The 18,133-nt window shown below is 43.1% G+C and overlaps 1 protein-coding gene across 1 annotated transcript; it reads right to left on the bottom strand.

Annotated features, from left to right (window-relative positions):
- Window positions 1-989: 989 nt before the first annotated feature.
- LOC142947165 (coronin-1C-A-like) lies at window positions 990-9,372 on the bottom strand. The gene is made up of 11 exons (XM_076088716.1): window positions 9,218-9,372; window positions 6,258-6,457; window positions 5,137-5,259; window positions 4,822-4,951; window positions 4,403-4,584; window positions 4,137-4,256; window positions 3,770-3,874; window positions 3,529-3,674; window positions 2,753-2,810; window positions 2,406-2,648; window positions 990-1,932 (listed from the first exon to the last, which is right to left on the bottom strand). The coding sequence occupies exons 2-11, from the start codon at window positions 6,453-6,455 to the stop codon at window positions 1,801-1,803; spliced, it is 1,437 nt and encodes a 478-aa protein (XP_075944831.1). The 5' UTR covers window positions 6,456-6,457; window positions 9,218-9,372; the 3' UTR covers window positions 990-1,800.
- Window positions 9,373-18,133: the final 8,761 nt, after the last annotated feature.

Here is an 18,133-nt window from a genome sequence, read left to right as displayed (position 1 = left end):
TTCCTGGATGAGAGGTGAAAAGCATTTTAGACCGGCATAAAGCGAAGCTCATTCTTTTAAATGACGGTAAAACATCCGAGAGTGAGAGCATTTTGATTCTCACAACGGATCTCAACAGCGAGCTGGCAGCTCGCAGCTCACAGCCCCCACTAAGGCGGAAGTGCTGACAGAGCCAACAGTGTTTGCCTGTGATCGCCATGCGAGAGCAGTGCAGAGCGGTGGCTGTGAGCGAACCATTGGACCACACTCGCATGCACAAAAAGCAGAGAGGCTGGACCGGCTCTGTCAACAAAGCAAGGAGAAGCACCAATACCAACACATGCAGAGGGAGAGCGACTTTCTGCTCAGGTAGACATTACTCCACTATATTTTTAAAAAGATAATAGTCGTTTGCTGCTATATTAATGTTCAATACAGCTCCTTTAATGATTAACTAAAATTACTTCTTTTTTTTTTCATGCCTCTGGGTTGTATGCTTCCACCAACCAGTAAAGTTGCAGTTTACATCTATGTCTGTGCAAAATTTCATAACTTTTTATCCGATAAGACATTTGTATGAAATTGGCATAATTAGCATTCAACTCTTACAGCTGTGGCCCAAAATGTTTTGTAAGGTCACAATGACCTTTGACCACCAAAATAAAGTCAGATCATCCTCGAGTCCAAGTGGATGTTTGTGCCAAATTTGAAGAAATTCGGTGATGTTGAAACCGCATTCATGAGGGTGGACGGACGTGCGGATGGAAAACTCGAATACACGATGACCTCATGAGTACTTTAGCACCATCGGCAGGTAAGAAAAGAAGTAACACCTGACAAGTTTGAAGGCTTTGGGGACTGAGGTTGGGTTAGAGCTGAAACAATTAGTCAATTGACAGAATATTAACTCCCACTGACACACAATATGCTCAACCTGCAGGGATACAGATTGATAAAAGCCAAATTAATCTAAAGAAATTAAAAGAAAATAGAGGTTTTCATGTGTAAATTCTTTATTCATGTGCACAGAACTGTTTGTTAGGGGTTCAGTGAATCACAAGCTGGGTGAGTGGTCCCTTCCCCAACACCAAATATGCACTGGAGAGGGCGACTTCAGAGGCACCACTACATTTGCACAACATTTACACCAGAGAGATGCAACCCCCCCGCCCCCCTCCCTCCCTCCCCTCCCCAATAAAACCCAAAGTTAAATTTCAAGCCCAGAAGAACAGGAACAAAACGCTTCAAAAGGAATTCTTCCACATTCATAAATCTGATGGTTATCAATGAGCAAACTGGTGGGAGGAAAAAAAAGTTCAACAGCTATTGTTTAAAAAAAGAAAGAATCCAGCTTGACTAAATCAACCTAGCAGGCTGCGACTGGAATGTACAACAGGAGAGAAAATAAATGTAAAAGCAGTGCATGAAACGGCACACGATTCATATTTGGCAACACATAAGATAACAATGGAAATACTGATGCTACATACAGTTTTTGAGTAGTAAGTACAAACTTCACACAAGAATGTTTTACCACAATTTAAAAAAAAGTTAAGACTTTTTCCTTCAACAAAAATGTCTTTTCTTCAAATGTGTACATGAGCTGCGAGAGTTTTTCCTTTTCTCTGTGTGTCGGGGCAAAGTGTGAAACTGGAGACTTGATGAGGAAAAAATAAGTTCATCTTGGAATGTAGGGCTTGGTCTCATCGCGGGACGAAGCCCAGCACAATGAAGCCGACTCTTGAGAATTTGGCTGCGGCTGACCCCCGTCCATTCGATTCCTAAAAAAAACCAACGGTTCCCAGGAAGTGGGGCCGCAACTTACATGGCGACCTTGGCGACCTGCTCTTCCAGTCTGGCGATTCGACGGTCTTGGAGGATGACGCGGTCCCTGAGTGACTTGAACTCTCGGAGTACCTCTTCCAGTTTATCTTCCATTTTCTGCTCCTTTTTCTGGTGAGAAACGGAGAGAAAATGAGCTGAGTGAGCCGATTTTAGTCGTCTCGTTTTGGCTTTCAAGAGGCTGCTCAAGATTTACAGTGTTTACAGAAGGTTTTTTGTGGGGGATAACTTCTGTATCTTATCGACTACAAAACTTATCTTTCAGGCAAAACGAGCACAGATTTGACAGCCAATGATGCCCTCTAGCTGTTAACATTTCCCCTTGCTCTTCCAGTGAATCGTGACCCAAACACCAAAGTATGTGCTGATCCATAACTTTTGTGAATTGTTCCGACCATAATAATTACTGTGAAGGGGGGGGGGGGGGGAGTTCAGATGTCAGCAACAAAAATGCTGAGTGAGTTTGAAAAGTGCACCGCTTGCCATTAAAAAGGAAACCGTAACAATAATAATCTGTTTTAAGAATCTAGTTGTAGACAAAAAGAAGAGCTGAAGAAACGATAACTGGGAGGTTTGACACTCACTACTGTGCGCTGCGGAGAAGCGTGCTTCTGGACGGTCGAGATGTTTTCTGCTTTTGTGGCCGGCTTGGTTTCCAGGACGTTCGTCTTGACCACTTTGAGATCGCGGGCCTTCGTGGAGACGTAGCCGTCTTTGAGTGAGATCAGGATGGGGCCTCCGTTCTTCCCGGCGAACCACTCCTCCCCCTCCAGGGCGGGATCGGGGCCGGCCGTGTCGGGATACAGGTCGTCCTGGAACAGGTCCGACTGGTGGAGAGGACACAGGACACGTCATAAGGCGGAGGAAGAGGACATATAAAGCAGCACTGAAAGAACAACGTGTTTATTACTCGATATAAACACAGACATACCTTACGCGGGACTGTCATGATGATTGGTTCACATTTTCTCTCGTGTAATTTGTAAAACCTACAGAGGATGAATAACACGTGATTAATATCAGACACAGCAACATGAAAAACACATTCAAACAACAGTAAGAGTAGCAATACAAAGTTTAACTAAGGAATATATTCAGTCATTAATTAAATTCAGATATTGGTAAGGAAAATTTTGCATTTGTTTAAATGTGTTTATTTTAAATAATATCAACTATGAGTAAACACAAAGATCAATAATGTGTGTACTTACTTAGATGAGCTTTGTCCCTATTCTTTCTTCTACTAAAGTCAAATGAACTTTTTTACATGAAACTATGGTGACGTCAAGAGCTGAAACAATTAGTTGATTAATTACAGAATATTAATAAGAAACAACTGATTAATTGTTTTTTTCCTTTTTTTATAGAAAAATGACCCAAATTCTCTGGTTCCAGATTCTAAAACGTTAATATTTGCCGTTTCTTTACAACCTTCTATGACACCAAACTGAATATCTTTTGGGTTTTTGCACAAAATACAACATTTAATTATGTTAAATGAGCTTTGGAAAATTTTGACTATTCTAACTAAGAAATTAAGAGATTAATGGATAAAGAAAATAATCCTTAAAATCAAATTGGTTTAAGCTGATTTGCTCTTCTTAAAAAGTTGGGTATTTTTCAGACAAATTCCGTAAAAAAAATAAAATAATGTACATTATACAGTATGTTAGCTCCACAAACTAACAAACATGATTACTGCAATACCTTGCAATTTCACATTTGTTGACATCCAGGCCTCTTTTGGGCATGTATCCCATGCCTCTCTGGGGCTCCTTGGTGGAAAAGGTACTGAGGTAGTGAACAAACGGCGCCTCATCGGTGATCTCAAAGTACCGAATGCTGCTGTCACCCTGAGCACACAGTTGCAGCTCAAAGTCAGTTTGAGGATCAAATTATAAGAAACGGGAAAACGAAAACTGGAAAACTTCTTTACAAGGCTGCTCACCTTTCCACACAGGTAGACTACGTTGGTGTCGGGGTCATAGAAGGGCAGCAGAACTCCATTACTGGAGTCCATCTCCTGAACACATATTGGCTCATCCATGTTTTCCTGGAGACACAAAAATAAGTCTAAGTAAAAACTCATGTTAATTAGATCTGGAGAAGTGAAATCTCTTTGAATGTAACGCCCCCTCCTGGTGCTAAAGTGTAATGACAATGAAAATTGAATAGGAAAACAATTATCCTCATTTTACATTCAGGCAACACAACTGATGGAAACTTGTATAACAGGTAGGAAGCTGCACAAAGCAAGTGTATATGTGATGAATCGGTGTGCTACGGATAGAATGAGATTCACTCCGCTGACGTACGATTTTCCACAGAGCCAGCTGGCGTTCGCTCATGCGGCTGAATCCAGTGGTGAAGATGTTTCCGTTTGCTAAAAAGATGGCTCTCATTGGCCGAGCTCCCTCGTGAGCTTTGTCCTTCTCCTAAAAACAGAAACACACGTGTCAGACTGGACTGCCATGTATTGTAGGTGCTTTGGAGTAGACAGCTCGGTGGGCGATTCTGGGAAAGATTATTTCACACGCGAAGCATCCAAGCCCCCCCAAATCCCCGCGGCGTTTCCACTTACCGCAACAACCCTTTTTTTACGGGGGTCGATGACACGGACCTTCTTGTCCTTGCAGGCGGTGCAGAGCAGGCTGCCATTGCGGCTCCAGCTGACACTAAAGATAACATCAGGGTGCATGTCCTCCAGGTTGATCATGGCCTGTCCTGTGCCCACATTCCAAATGACGATCTGGTTGTCACACCCTTAAATGGACACATGAAGCACAGCATGACTACACACGCACACACACCTCTGTGTTCCAAGGCTATTTCAAGCCCTTTACGTCAGACAAAGCAACATGACGAGAAGGCCGTCTGTGAGATAATTGGTCCTATTTGGAGTTCAGCTGTGCACAGTGGACAAATGGCAGACAATTACCGAAACGGATATTTCAGTCTGAGGGCGCGGGGCGTGCCACAAGGCCTCAGTCAAAAGGTTACCTGCGCTGAGGAGAACGTTGCGAGCGGTGGGATGCCAAGACACGATGCCGACCCTCTTGGAGTGGCCCTCCAACACGACCACGGGCTCCGAGAGAGGAGTCCCCAGCCCGTTCTCAGGGATCTGCCAAACCTGAGTCCGAAAACAAAACCAGCTACATAACCGGACACCACACAGACAAAAACCTGTCCACTAAAAATCCTCCTACAGTACTAATGCTGAAGAGTTTGACAAGTGTTAAAATGTTTTATTCTTACTCAAAGACACGACAAACTACAGTCTGAAGAAAATCCTGTGGAGATGAACCGTGTCCTTACCATCACTGTGCAGTCCTCCGAGCCGCTAGCGATGACGTGGTCATTATGAGGACACCAGTCGATATCCAACACTGGGCCCGTGTGACCACATACTGTCGGGTAAACCTTGTCTATACGGCCAGACTGCGAGACAGAAGACAACTTTGTTACAGCGAGTGTGAGCCGCATCCTCCTGTAAGCCGATATCGGTCAGAGGAATATGAAAATGACTAACGGGGCTAATTTAACTATCCTGTGGAGTTCAGTCCTTTGCATGATTACAAGACTCTTTTTATGAGCATCACAGTGCAACTTCATCACACATCTGTGTGCTAAAAACAGAGAGCTGGGGTCATTATTGTACATTTTTACAAAATACACTTGTATTAAATGTTTGATATTTAAAAAAAACTCAAGGATTCAGCAGCAAATCCTCCCTGAATTAACCAACACCAGCAGACGGCTTAATGTCATGAACACGTTTGATCGTCTGGGCTTGTTATGATCCCAAAGAATCATTCTAACAGGAGGGCAAAGTCAACACATATTTTACTGTTATGACCTCACCCCAGTGGCCTAAAATAATGCAGCACCCATCCCCTTTGTGAGTATCATGTGTTCAATGAGCCAACTGTAACCAGATACACATTACATGCCTTTACCACCAGGCAGATTCAAACATTGATTATCTATGGTTTTCACTATAGATATGAGCCTCGGGGAACGACCGCACGGGGTCACAGCAGCAGTGTGCTGGAGGTCTGCTGACAGAGAAGCCTATAGGATTGATTTGCTACACGCTCTGAATGCTGTACTGTGATACAGTGTACTGTTACGGCGTAACCTTCGTCTCTCCGGGTATGCTTTACAACTTCTGTGGCCAATTTTGGTCTTCAGTTGCCGGTGTCATGCAGCGTTTTATTCCTAACCGACAGTTAAAGCCCCTATGTGAAGGATTTAAAAATGTCACAGCAGAACAAAAAAACCCCCAAATACACCAGCCTCTGAGGCCCGATTATTTAAACTAGTTTTTAAACACTTCATACGATCTTGGACCTCACAGCTTGTCTGTAAATGACAATCAAAAGATGTTTTAAAACCCCTTGAAGGAAATGAGAAGGTGTTGCAAAGGCGCCACTCACCTTTTGTAGAGGAAGTACAAGAAAGGCTCCGCCCCCACTGGCGTCTATGATGATGGCAACAAATTTGGGGTTGACGGCACAGAAGGAGCTGTCCCATGTGACCCTGGACACGCGGATGTCATCGTAGCACTGGTCGTTCCTCACCGCCTGACCAAAGACATGGCGGAACTTGCTCTGTCGCACGACTCGCCGCAACATATCTGTTAAGAGAAATGAGAGTACGATAAGAGCGCGTTTCTAAACATAGAATAAAATGTATAAACACGACAGAAAAGTGGCCATTTTCCCGCAGAATAGTGATGTTATAAAATCTGAAAATGAGCATCGTCTGTTAACATTGAGCCTGCAGAGGAAGTCTTTGGGTTTGGTTGATTGCCAGTACAGTCCGTCTGATCTGAGATTAATCTATCAACTGTGAGTTTGTTGCTGTGCATTTGAAGGACATAAATCAGCTCTACCTGCTGGCAAACGTTTGAGGTAAACTGTACATGAGACACCAGCTGTGTTTAACTCATCTCAGTGTCGTTTTCCAGACTTGTGACACTCAGAAAGAAAGTTGCCAACTAGTAGGCCAGCTGAATTAAAACAACCATTAACAAGCATAACATAATGGAAATTATCTTAATTGTTGATCTGCATTTAATGATCAAATTGCTGCTCAGTGCAGTACTCTCACTCCTCTTCCCATTTCTTCTTTAACTCTCATTTATGCTTTCGGCTTCAAGCGAAGTCATTCATCGGGACTAGACGATTGTTTTCACAGCAAATTCCATTGTTGGCATTCTGACAACTTTGGGAACGGTCAGGTCTAATCCGCAGCCAAAACATGAAAACCAAACATGATGGAAATATTCCTCAGACTTGTCTTGGGGGAGATGGAGATGTTCCATCATTTTAGTGGCATGCTTCGCTGCATGATTATGTGGAAAATATAGTGTCTAAGGGCGGTAATTAAGCTGCCAGTCTGAAGCGACACACTCAGCGGTTATACAGGCTCCAGTTATCTGAACCACCTGCTTCTTCACACGCAGTCATGGATTTTGAAAATGGAAAAGATGAATCACGGCTCTTTGTCCCAAAATCGTACTCAGCAATATTGGAGCTTTTTTTCTTTGCAGTTTTGCGAAGGACAAAGCCCCCACACACCTATTATACAGTATATCCACACAGGTTTTCAATTATTGGCCTGATTAGATCTCGTCTCAGAGGACAGGGTGTGCGATTGTGATCGAGTGAGGCTACATCTCAATGTTTCATACATGGAGTTGATTTAGGATTCTTACGTGGTTAATGTGTAGAATATGGAGTCAAATAAGTATTTAAACATATAACGTCAATCCAAGTAACAGCCAAATTTGTCACCGTTCAATGTGAGGTCACATCACATGGCATCGTCTTAAAATCTTAGTTTACACACACACCATACCCGTACTGTATATGTGTATCTGTAACTATTTTCACCTTAGACTGAGATATAAGGTGGATCACTAGACCCTTTTTATGAATCAAACACTCGCCCTGGATGTAGTTGATTCACAGCACAATGTCCCACAGAGCCGTGAACAGTGAATACGTTGCTGCAGGGCAGCATAAAGCCTGGATAGCAGAGGACTATACAGTTTACGGCAGACCAGAACAGCGCGTTCCCTCAGCCAGTATCATTGAAGAGCAGCTACTCCAAATATGCATCTGACTACAATGTGCTGCTTCAGCCCCTGCAGGCTTCAGTTGATGTCATGCACACAGCGTGTTGCTCTTTGCCACCATGTCACCACCTGACACAGGAAATTACTGAGCATCATGCTGGTGGACACGGTCTTGTTGCAGCAGTTACAGACTAATCCTATGATATTATTATCCAGGAGTAGAAGGTGAAGAAGAATGTCTCTGGTATTAATACAAATGTAACCAGCAGCCCTGCAGGAGTCTGGCCTCCCTGTCTGCTATTCCACTGTCTGTCTTGGACTAAATGGGTGGACTACAACCAAAGATGCAATCTCCATCACTTCAACCTAAGCTTGTTATAATACGGGCATGTTGATATTTTTGAAGGGCTATGCCGAATATAGCAAATGAGTCAATGCTACAGCTACACTGTGCTAACGTTAAACAATGGTTGCTAGCTAACGTTAGCCGATGTGAACACAAAGCACGGTGTGTACCCTCCTCCCCATTGAAACAAGTAGCTATAAATAACACATCAACATGGCGACGAGACTCTGCTTAGTTGTGATTTTTAAACTTTGCCAGTAATTTCAAACCCAAGTCGTTAACGCTTTTAGATAACTTAAGCTAGCTACGCTAACGACACCGTCCCTGAAACAAGGGGGTGGATCGAGTATGGAGGTTTGTATTTTAGTGAGTAACGTTACGCTCCAGATGTGACTACCACTTGAGAGCGAAACAAAGCACATGATTTATTGAAACCACTAGATTAATTAAATTAATGGTAGTATAAGTAAAGTTTGACGTTAAAGCCGTCGAGGACCATTGTGGACCGCGTTCCGCCGCCCTGCCTCGGCAGCTGTGCCGGCTGGTCCCGTCTGAACAGCCGCTGATGCTCAGAGACGTTACAGACAAGGGGGAGGACACCTGATGAGTGATTTAAAAAAATAAATAATTACACAAGCAGCCATGTGACTCCTGCATTGTGCTCATACAGAGCTTTCTGCGCAGTCTAAAATGTGCAATATGTGTATGAGGACTCCAGTAGCCTTTGAGTGTGTTTTGCATCCGAACCGCTCATCAGTTAGCTCGGTAGCATAGCCGCCTAGCTGCTAGCTGTTAGCTGCGGTGGACCACAGCCAGCTGACGCAAGTGCAGATATTTCCACCCAACGTTTTTGGGCTGCTCCCATTCTCAAACCCATCCAGCGAGTTAAATGGATGCTGCACCGCCACCGACCGACAGATCACATGCAAAATACACAATGCAGAGAGACTTTTTCAGGATTTCCTTACCTCCTAACTCTATGCAAGATTTTCGTAAGCACGGGGGTAATCAATCACAACACATGAGTCTGGTGGTTTAGGCGCGCCCTTGTCCTGCAGGACGTTGATCTAGTGTCCGTCTACTCCCGACTTGCAAATATGTGGCCCGGAGGAAAGTGCTTTAAATCTATGAGTATTTCTAAATGCCGGTTGACAAATGGAGCAATCTCCTGTCCGCTCCTCACCTGCGGAAGACTAGCAATCGTCTACTCTCATCGTTATTAAGTTCAATGGGGGTACGTTGACGAGAGGCTACGGCACATGCGCAAATGACAAGATTTGCTAAGGCTGTGAATGGGGATGGGGCTGCAGGAAAAAACTGGGTTCCTCGCTACATCCTCCTCGTGTCATTTGGAGTAGACCTACTGAATGAATGCATTTTTGTTCAGCGACGCAAAAATGGGGATTTTAACTGGCAGCAGCATCGTTTGTATCATGGTCCCTCCCCTCCCCTCCCCCCCAGTTCCATCCAATCCCACCCAGTCTGCACTGCCCGAACACATAAAAGAAACCCCCATAGTCTGTAACGCACCCCCATAGTCTGTAACGCACCCACACATCACATATTCAGGGGAATCTTTTCACATCTTTCATCAATGTTTTCACATAACATATTTGCAGTCCTCAGGGTTGATTAATTGCAGGGGTTTTCAAAATTGTTATTCTGTTTTTGATGCTAACTAAATATATTTAATTATCTAGCCCTTCTTACAAAGTCCAACTCATCAAAATTGCTGTCTGTGGAATCTGAATGTGTCTGTTGAACGTCAAAATGAATGAGAGACAAGCATTATTATCCTCGGAAATAGTAGTTTTGCGAAACAATCCCAACTCAAGAGAGACTTACATTTATTTTCCAGGGCTTTCAACCGCATCATAGTCTTCATCAAGGTCAAGGAGAACTTTCATAATTTAGTCAACTGATTGACTAAACGACAGGATGAGAGAGGAAATGTGGATTTCTTTCTCTGTCTTAATAACCATGTAAATGATACTGAGTCACAGTTCAGACCATGTGAAAATGTTGTTTGGGGAAACCTTGCTTTGTTTCATATCGAATTACTCTCCCACCCAGACAAGAAAAACAAGACTCTTGATGGAATTAGGCTTAAAAGTTAAAATGTTGTGGATCCTGTTAGTACATCACTGGCAGAGCATGAATACATCAGCTGATTTGATGGAAGATCAAAACGATGAGCTAAAAATCTTTTAAGAGTTGAGGGGAGCCATTATTAATATAAAGTTTAGAAATATTGACGTGGCGCTTTCAATCAGATTTTTGCGTATTATTTATATTATCTATTTAAAATCTACCTGATTTTATCTTCAAAATGTCTTTCTACATGAATATATATTATATAATCTTTCCATTAAATGTATTCTTATTGTGACAAATTTGTTTTTAATTGGCTTCATACAGAGAAGTGTTTTCAATCCCTCAAGTCAAGTTGTACCTTGGAATATAAAGTGAAGTTTTTTTCTCATGACAGTCTGTGGTATGCAGTTTGGAAAGTACCCTCTCGTCCTAATATAACACACATCATGCGCTTTGTGTGTATAAATACTTTTGATAAACTATTAAAAAAAAGACAGAACCGATGTCTCCAACATTGACATTGCAAAGTCTTTACCTTTCTTCGGACATTGTTGAGCTTCCTGTGGTCTCTCTTTGGATTTCTTTGGGACATCAAAAGCATTCTTCATTTGGGATACTTTCACACTGGGACCCTCCTCTGCCACCCGAACCGGAGCTTTGGCCCCTTCAGGTTTGACCCGGGATTGATGTCTCTGCATTTGATTAGTTTCTTTGATGATTTTCGCCACGGGCTTGTACGAACCCACCTCACTGCCGTTTCCTGCATCCCTATCTCGACTGTGGTTGTCTCTACGCGTACCACAGTTACCGTAGTCATCATTGCTGACTCTTTCAGATCGGAGCTCAGGGTAAATTTCTTTTTCCCCTGAATAAGCAGGTTTTGATCTTCGGATTTCATTGTACGATGTGACCTCAGGTATGTGGAGAGTCTCTGTGGACGCAACCCGATTTGGGGGCTTTTCCGCTACAGGAGGAGGGGAGCTTTTAAATCTGGATCGTCTCTCCAGGAATACTCTTCTCTGCAACATGTCCAAGTTTGGCGGCTCTTCCTCTGGAGACAGATCTCCCATACGCACGCAGTAGTCAAAGTCGACCATGTCTCCGTACTGATCATCCATGTGTCCGAGCGAAAGTTGTTCCCAGGGGCTGAGGTCAACCGACAGCCGCCGAATGTTGGTCGGCGCCACGTAAGGGCCCCTTTTGTCCCACAGAGAGCACATGTCCTGATTAGTTTCGGTGTTGCTCGGAAGATCTTTGTAGAAATCAAAAGTGTGTCTCCTCTTGACCCTCTCCTCAGAACGCGGATGATCTTTGCCTCTTCTTTGCACATCAGTAGACCTTAATTGTGCAGTTTTGAGCTTTATAAACGGGTTTTTAGGTTTTTTGGGGACAGGCGGAGGTGGACCTTTAACTTTGGGCTTTTCTTTTGGCATGGATTCATCTTTCGAATCACACGAGGCGTCTGGCACCGTTTGTGATTTCATCACGCTTGTACCGAGTTGCGTCGGCATGGATGCGTCTCTCTTAGGCAACAGATGAGTTAAAGGTGGTGGGGTGATGACAGCAGAGAAGCAAACGAGCTCGCTCTCCCTCTTTAAGCTCGCGACCTGTATCTTTCCATCACAGCCTTCATCCTCTGGCAGAGGAGGACGAGGGATTGAATTGCACTGTTCCAATGAAAGTGAGTGTAGTGGTGGTGTTTCAGAGCTCGGGGGCTCGGTTGCTTTGCACAACACTCCGCTGTCCTCTTTCTTGGTACACAAACCACCTGCTTTAGCCCTCACAGAGACAGCACCAGCAAACCTGCTCTGATGGGCCTGATCCGCTCCCACTTGTGTTTTTTGTGCAACACATTCTGAACCATGGCTTTCTTTATCATGTAGAATGAGCTGGCCTGCTTCATCAAGCATGTCTTCTAATTCCTCACTGCTCTCTCTTGATCCTTTCACAAAGCCGCTGTTGTTTTGTGTTGACAGGTGCTCTTTGCTAATGTTAGAAACTTGCCCCTCGCTGTGGTCGTTCATGTTTCGCTCCCTCTCTGCTCTTCCTCTCCCAGTTGTCCCAGCGTGGACAGCTCCAACATGTCCGACTCCTTTTAGCCGACACCTGCTGCCTGTCACTTCAGCCAAGTGTTGACCCATTTCCCTCTCAAAACAGGCTTCGGTTGAACTCTCAGCATGCGCTTCCACGCCGTCAGTCGCAACTGGAAGTGTGTCTGATCTCTTCCTGCTTTTCTTCTCATTACCCTTTTCTTGAAGGGCATCCCTGGAAGCTTGTGGAAAGTTAACGCCAGTAGCTGAAGCGTCTTCCTCAACTCTTCTTTTTATAGGGGACTGAAGATTATCTGTCTTTATCCTTTTGCCAAAAGTGATGTCCCCATCAGATGACACCCAAGACTCGTCCTTCTCGAGCACCACAAAGTCCTCCTCATTACTGGGATTGAATGAGGAGGTTAGACTCCTGGTTTGAATGTCAGGACCTAACTTGCTACGACCAAGATCTGATTTCTTCCCTTTTCCCTGCTCCTCCATAGCTGTAGTCTCAGTATAGACCACAGCCTTACTCTCAGAGCCTCGTCTTTTGTTTGAAGTCGGTCTTGTCTCCTTAGGGCTCAGGGCAGCTTTTGACTCCTCTGCCGTTCGAGCGACACTCCGGCTCGCCCTGTCTCCACCCACCCACACTCCCCCGGTGTTCAGAGGTTGCTCCCGCTGACCTAAAGGCCTGATTGGCTGCCCAGTTTGGGGGTCTGTACGTGCAGAAGTGACTGTGAGCCCACTGGACGCGACGCCGACACTGATCCCGCTAATCCAACCAATACCCTGAGGGGTCACAAAACTGCCATCGTCTCCGCTCTCATCTTGTTGTGCCGTCTCCGACTGGTCGGTCTCTTCAGTTTGCCCCGACCAATCTGAGTTATCAAGCGACTCTTCATCCTTTTCAGACAGCTTCTCCAGCTTCTGGCCCATGGTTGTTGTTCCGTCTTATCATTAGAAAAGAGAGAGACAAATGTCAAGACAATATTGTAATGTGGATGGCTTGCCTCCACATCCCAATGAGAGGAAAACTATTTTGAATCATCTTGAACCTCTCTCTATTTTGGTATATTCTTCTATTCTGATCATACATGCCCTTCCATGACCTCTCTATCTATCTCCCCCTATTCTGTAGGAAAGGAATGCTGTGGCGGCTATAATTAAAGCTGGTCTGACTGCTGCCACTGAGTCAGGAGGCCAAAAAGGAAACAAGACAAGTGAGATAAGAGGTCAGCTGCCAGGTGCCAAGGTCAATGTGAACTAATAAAATGCTGCCAAGACATAAATTATAAATCATTTAGATGCTCTCTGAAACCAAATGAACAAGTCTTGAATTATAACAAAACCTTATTTTTATCTAACTCGTCTACCAGAGGCAGCACAGTGTTGGGACATCATGCACTGTCAATTACTGGTTTGGAGACGAGGCGTGTTTGTGCTTTCCCTTCAAACCAGCTGAATGTTTATGGTTGTTTTGGTTACGGGGGTCTAGAGAAAGGTCACCTGGACTACGTGATTCAAGTCACAAGTGCTTTGACTTCTGATCCGAATTGTTCGAGAGCAGAGTTTAACCACCACCGACATGTTGGAAGGTGGACGAGAGATTATTGCAAAGGGAAAATAGCTCAACAGACTTTAAAGTGGCATGTGGAGTATTTTTAGATCACAAACAACTGAATGTGCAGAAGCATTGTAGCATCAGGTATGTTTTCCATGAACATCATTTAGAATCAGACGAAACGCTGAGCTAATGTCCTTTGACGTCGTCGGCTGAACGGTGAGGAAGGAGAGGTGACTGAACCTCTTCACCCTGCATCTGCAATCACGTGATCCGCTGCTTAAGCTATTTCAAGCCGGAGAGGCGTTGAGTGACACTTTACGTCTTTCAGGCCCGTCTATTTAACCAACGTGCTTGTCCACAGAACGTAAATAAAACTACCCCCCTTGAAGCTCGACTATAAATTACGGTTCCTCTTGTTTACACCTGTGATTCCCAACTCAGGGTACTTGAAAGTGGAAAGATTGTGGAGTAGCTCAAATCATTTAAATATACCAACATAGAGACAGCTGTAACACCTGAACACCACATGTTGAGAGTACATGAAAACTAGTTAGGAAAAAAGAGGATAAACAACTGAAGCAGGAGTGGATAAATTATAAATTGGGCTGTGGGACAAACAAAATGTCAGAACATTTGCTCCACATAATGGATTCACATGAGTAGAATTTCTAGTTTTGATAAATAAGTTGATCCAGAGCTCAGTTTTGAATCCTTTGAGTCTTTAACATATGGACTGAATTATATTGATGTAGTGATTTGGTGGCGCATACTGTCCCTCACCTGCTTCCCTTAGTTGCATGAGAGCTTTCCTCTTTAACCAGCTGACATTGTCAAACTCCAGCTCTGGTCTTTTGAAACTCCCTCGTATCTCTCATGCACAAAGTTTATAAGAGACTTGTGACTTTGAGTACACAAACTATTAGCACGGGCTCCAGATAGATTTTTTTCTTCTTCTCCCCAACAGAATACTGTGCCCTTCCTTTAGAGCATTAAGTGCATCGGTGTGCATATAATGAGCTCAAATTCAAATAGGCAGTACGGCAGGATCATATTCAGACACATTATCTAGTTTGGCAGTAAAATGTTTTCCAGCATTCTACAAGGCAGGACTTCAAACGTCATAAAACGATAGATGTGCTGCCGTGTACCGGTGCATAATAAGCTTTTTACATAACCACAGGACATTTACAATACAGGCAACGAAATGAAGATTCTTCTGTCGTTGAGGTAGAAAATGTTAGTGACCATTTACTGTAGCATTTACTAGGACAATACTTCCATTCAAACTTAACTACCGTTTTGTAAGTTATCTAATAAACTGCATAGTTACACCGACATAAAACCATCACAGATTATAGGTAAATACTTACGGAGACTGATGCTCTGCCTGCCCGTCGTCCTGTAGGACTTTCGTCTTTTGGGGAGATGCTCTTCTTCAGCCGTCACCTGCCCCATGATGTCACACTGACTTCATTTGACTAATTCAATAAGATAGCTCTCTGCCCATTTCAGAGCAGGCAAAGGCCAGAGGCAGACAGAGGTGAACATATGATTATAGATGTACAATATATTGCAATGACGGTATACGACAAAGTTGTAAAAATTTTGCGATTCTGCGGGGAAAGTAGATTTTTTTTTTTCTCCACCAAAATGTGTAAATACAATGAAAACAGTGTGATGAGCTGCAAGCACAGCAGATCAACTTCACTGAATAAATAGATTATGCAGAGGAAATGGTTTATTTCCATGATAAACATTAGACTGGACATCATTTTAACAAAATGTAAAAAAAGAAAAAAAGAAAAGTGCATTACACATGAACATTGGCAATGTACAGTACAGTACACAAAAGTTAACGAAAAACAATAAACGTAACAAAATCTTACTCCCAGGAAGGTTTATCGTGTTCTACGTTTTCCACTCGTCTCAACCTCGCATGCTTTGGGGCAGACTTGTGCTCTATAAATACACTCTATAAATGCCTGGATCCCCCTTTTGAATTGCAATATGTCTTAATATCCTTCCACACAAAGTCCTCAACGTCTGGGTCTTAAGTAGGATTGTCAGTGTGATGCCTGCTGCCTGGGAATAACGCAATAAAAAAATTCAATTGTTGCCATTTTTAATGGAGCCTGAAGACATTTGCCTAAATCGCCCAAAGTCTTTTTTTTGTTTTTTTTGCTGTGGTACAAACACGAGAACTTAATTATGAGTACTTCTCAATACACAGTAGCATTATCAGTGCTTTTCTTAATATTGACCACATCTGCAAGCTAATGTACTTATAGCAAATTGAAAAATATATACAGACTGGTAAATTTCAAAGACTTAAATCCATCCTTTCTATAATGTCTTTAATGTAAATGATAGTTCTCATTCCAGCAAGTAAGGTTCCTCAGCCAGCTTTTGAACCAGTACAGTGTACCACAAGTTTCAACAATATCAAACAAATACAATATTATTATAGGCTATTAATAAATGGAAGTCCATCAAGTATGCGTGTGTTTGGGGGGGGGGGGGGGGGTGGAGGAGGCTGCTGTGCATGAGCTTGTGTGTGTGTGTTTGCATACATTATTATTTTGTGCCGAGTTATACATTGCAGGGAGCATGGTTATTATTGGGAGTGAGTAATGTACAAAAAGCCAGACCATCAACACACTCACAGAAACTCTTGCAACACCTGTGATGCTTTATGATGGAGCTAAGGCCAAGGTTAAGGCACTTAAATACAAACACAAATTCAAAACATGAAGCGAACAACCGAACTCAGTGCTGTGGTCTGGGAACGCAAACAGAAGGATTTAGTGCTCACAGTGTCGAGCACGTGGATCAGGCTCACTCGTCAACACACCGTGAACAGCTGGCTGAAATTAGAATCATATTAATAATACATTAAAAAGGAAGAGAACATTTTGGGAAACACGCTTATTTGTTTTCTCGAGTTAGGCGACAAGATACCAATCTCGTCTCCAAGTTGCCACTTTGTAACATTTCTTAATTCTTCTTTTACAGATGTTTGCGGTATCCAATGCTGGCAACAGATTTTTAAGTGCCTTACGTTACATCGTGCTCTCACGTGGGGGAAAAGAACAGTTTCAAGGCAAAAAACCAAATTCTTTAAATTGAACTAGTGGAGCAAACCTGCAGCTCCCTGGGGTCCAATTAAGGGAGGAGAAGAAACAGAGGACGCACGGAAGTTTCTACTGATCGAACTAAAGAAATGTTGAATCTACAAATAAATAAATAAAAACACAATAACCCCATGGTTAAAAGATGATTTAAATAACTTGCATTCATTCTTTGCACAGTTTTCATTTCTCCTGAAGCACTCAGATCTTTAAACACAGTAATAAACACTCGCATGTGCTTTTTCCTGCATACAAACAGGCGTCTTTCAGTTCCATTCTAGCACACCCAGCGTGCCAAAACACAACATCAGCCAAACAGAAGAGCAACTTGTAGAGCAACACCCCGTGGCACAGCAACTTTGGCTTGGTGGCACAATTTGAACACAAGCGTGCCTCAAGCTGTCTCGACATGTACGAAATGGACTAAATGAGGAAAAGACTTGAAGAGATGAAAGACCTGTGAGTGCTGGGCTTTGCAGTTTTCTACATAGTTACTAAGCTGTATTTAAAATAAAAGGAAAATCTAGTATTGTAACTTCAGATTATAATTTCAAATTTTCACACTGTAAATAGAAATATTGTATTTGGTAATTTCAAAGTCAGAATTCTAATAATGATAATAATAAAATAATAGTTATTAGATCAAATAAATGACACCCACACGTATGGACACTGCAAGCAAAGAATGGAACCGCGTCTGATTTCTGCTTCAGTGTTCTCAAATGAGTTTGATTAAACGTGGCTACAGATCTGAGATGTGTGCACTGTGTGAATGGATACTAAAGTTGTGCTCAAGTGCTAAATCTATACATGATTGGTGCGTCTACGCAGATGTTCGTGGGTTTAGGGAAAGGTGATGGGAAAGTTAGCCGAGTGAGGCGCGTTTGCCTGGGAGCCTCCTGAGATAAAGGAGGACCCGGATGCAGACTCGGTAAGAAAGTAAAAGAAGAATTAAAATCATGACGGGGATTTACCGTCCCGGGCAAAAATCATATGGCTTTGGTTACATCAGGAAGCGATCAGAACAAAATCACGTTTGAGCTCCTGAATGTTTCCTGACCGAGTCTC

Source organism: Anarhichas minor, unplaced genomic scaffold, assembly GCF_050575085.1.
Source record: "Anarhichas minor isolate MPS153535 unplaced genomic scaffold, ASM5057508v1 ptg000002l, whole genome shotgun sequence".
NCBI lineage: Eukaryota > Metazoa > Chordata > Actinopteri > Perciformes > Anarhichadidae > Anarhichas > Anarhichas minor.
Note: the sequence above shows the minus strand (reverse complement) of the source record. Positions and strands in the feature narration are given on the sequence as shown.

Bases quoted from the DNA above. Each gene is read 5' to 3' on its own strand.
- LOC142947165 (XM_076088716.1), bottom strand. From the start codon at position 6,455: ATGTTGCGGCGAGTCGTGCGACAGAGCAAGTTCCGCCATGTCTTTGGT. The intron at 4,952-5,136 runs GTAAGGACACGG...TTTCGGACTCAG, and splicing joins CGGAGGACTGCACAGTGATG to GTTTGGCAGATCCCTGAGAA. The intron at 2,811-3,528 runs GTATTGCAGTAA...CATCCTCTGTAG, and splicing joins AACAAATGTGAAATTGCAAG to GTTTTACAAATTACACGAGA.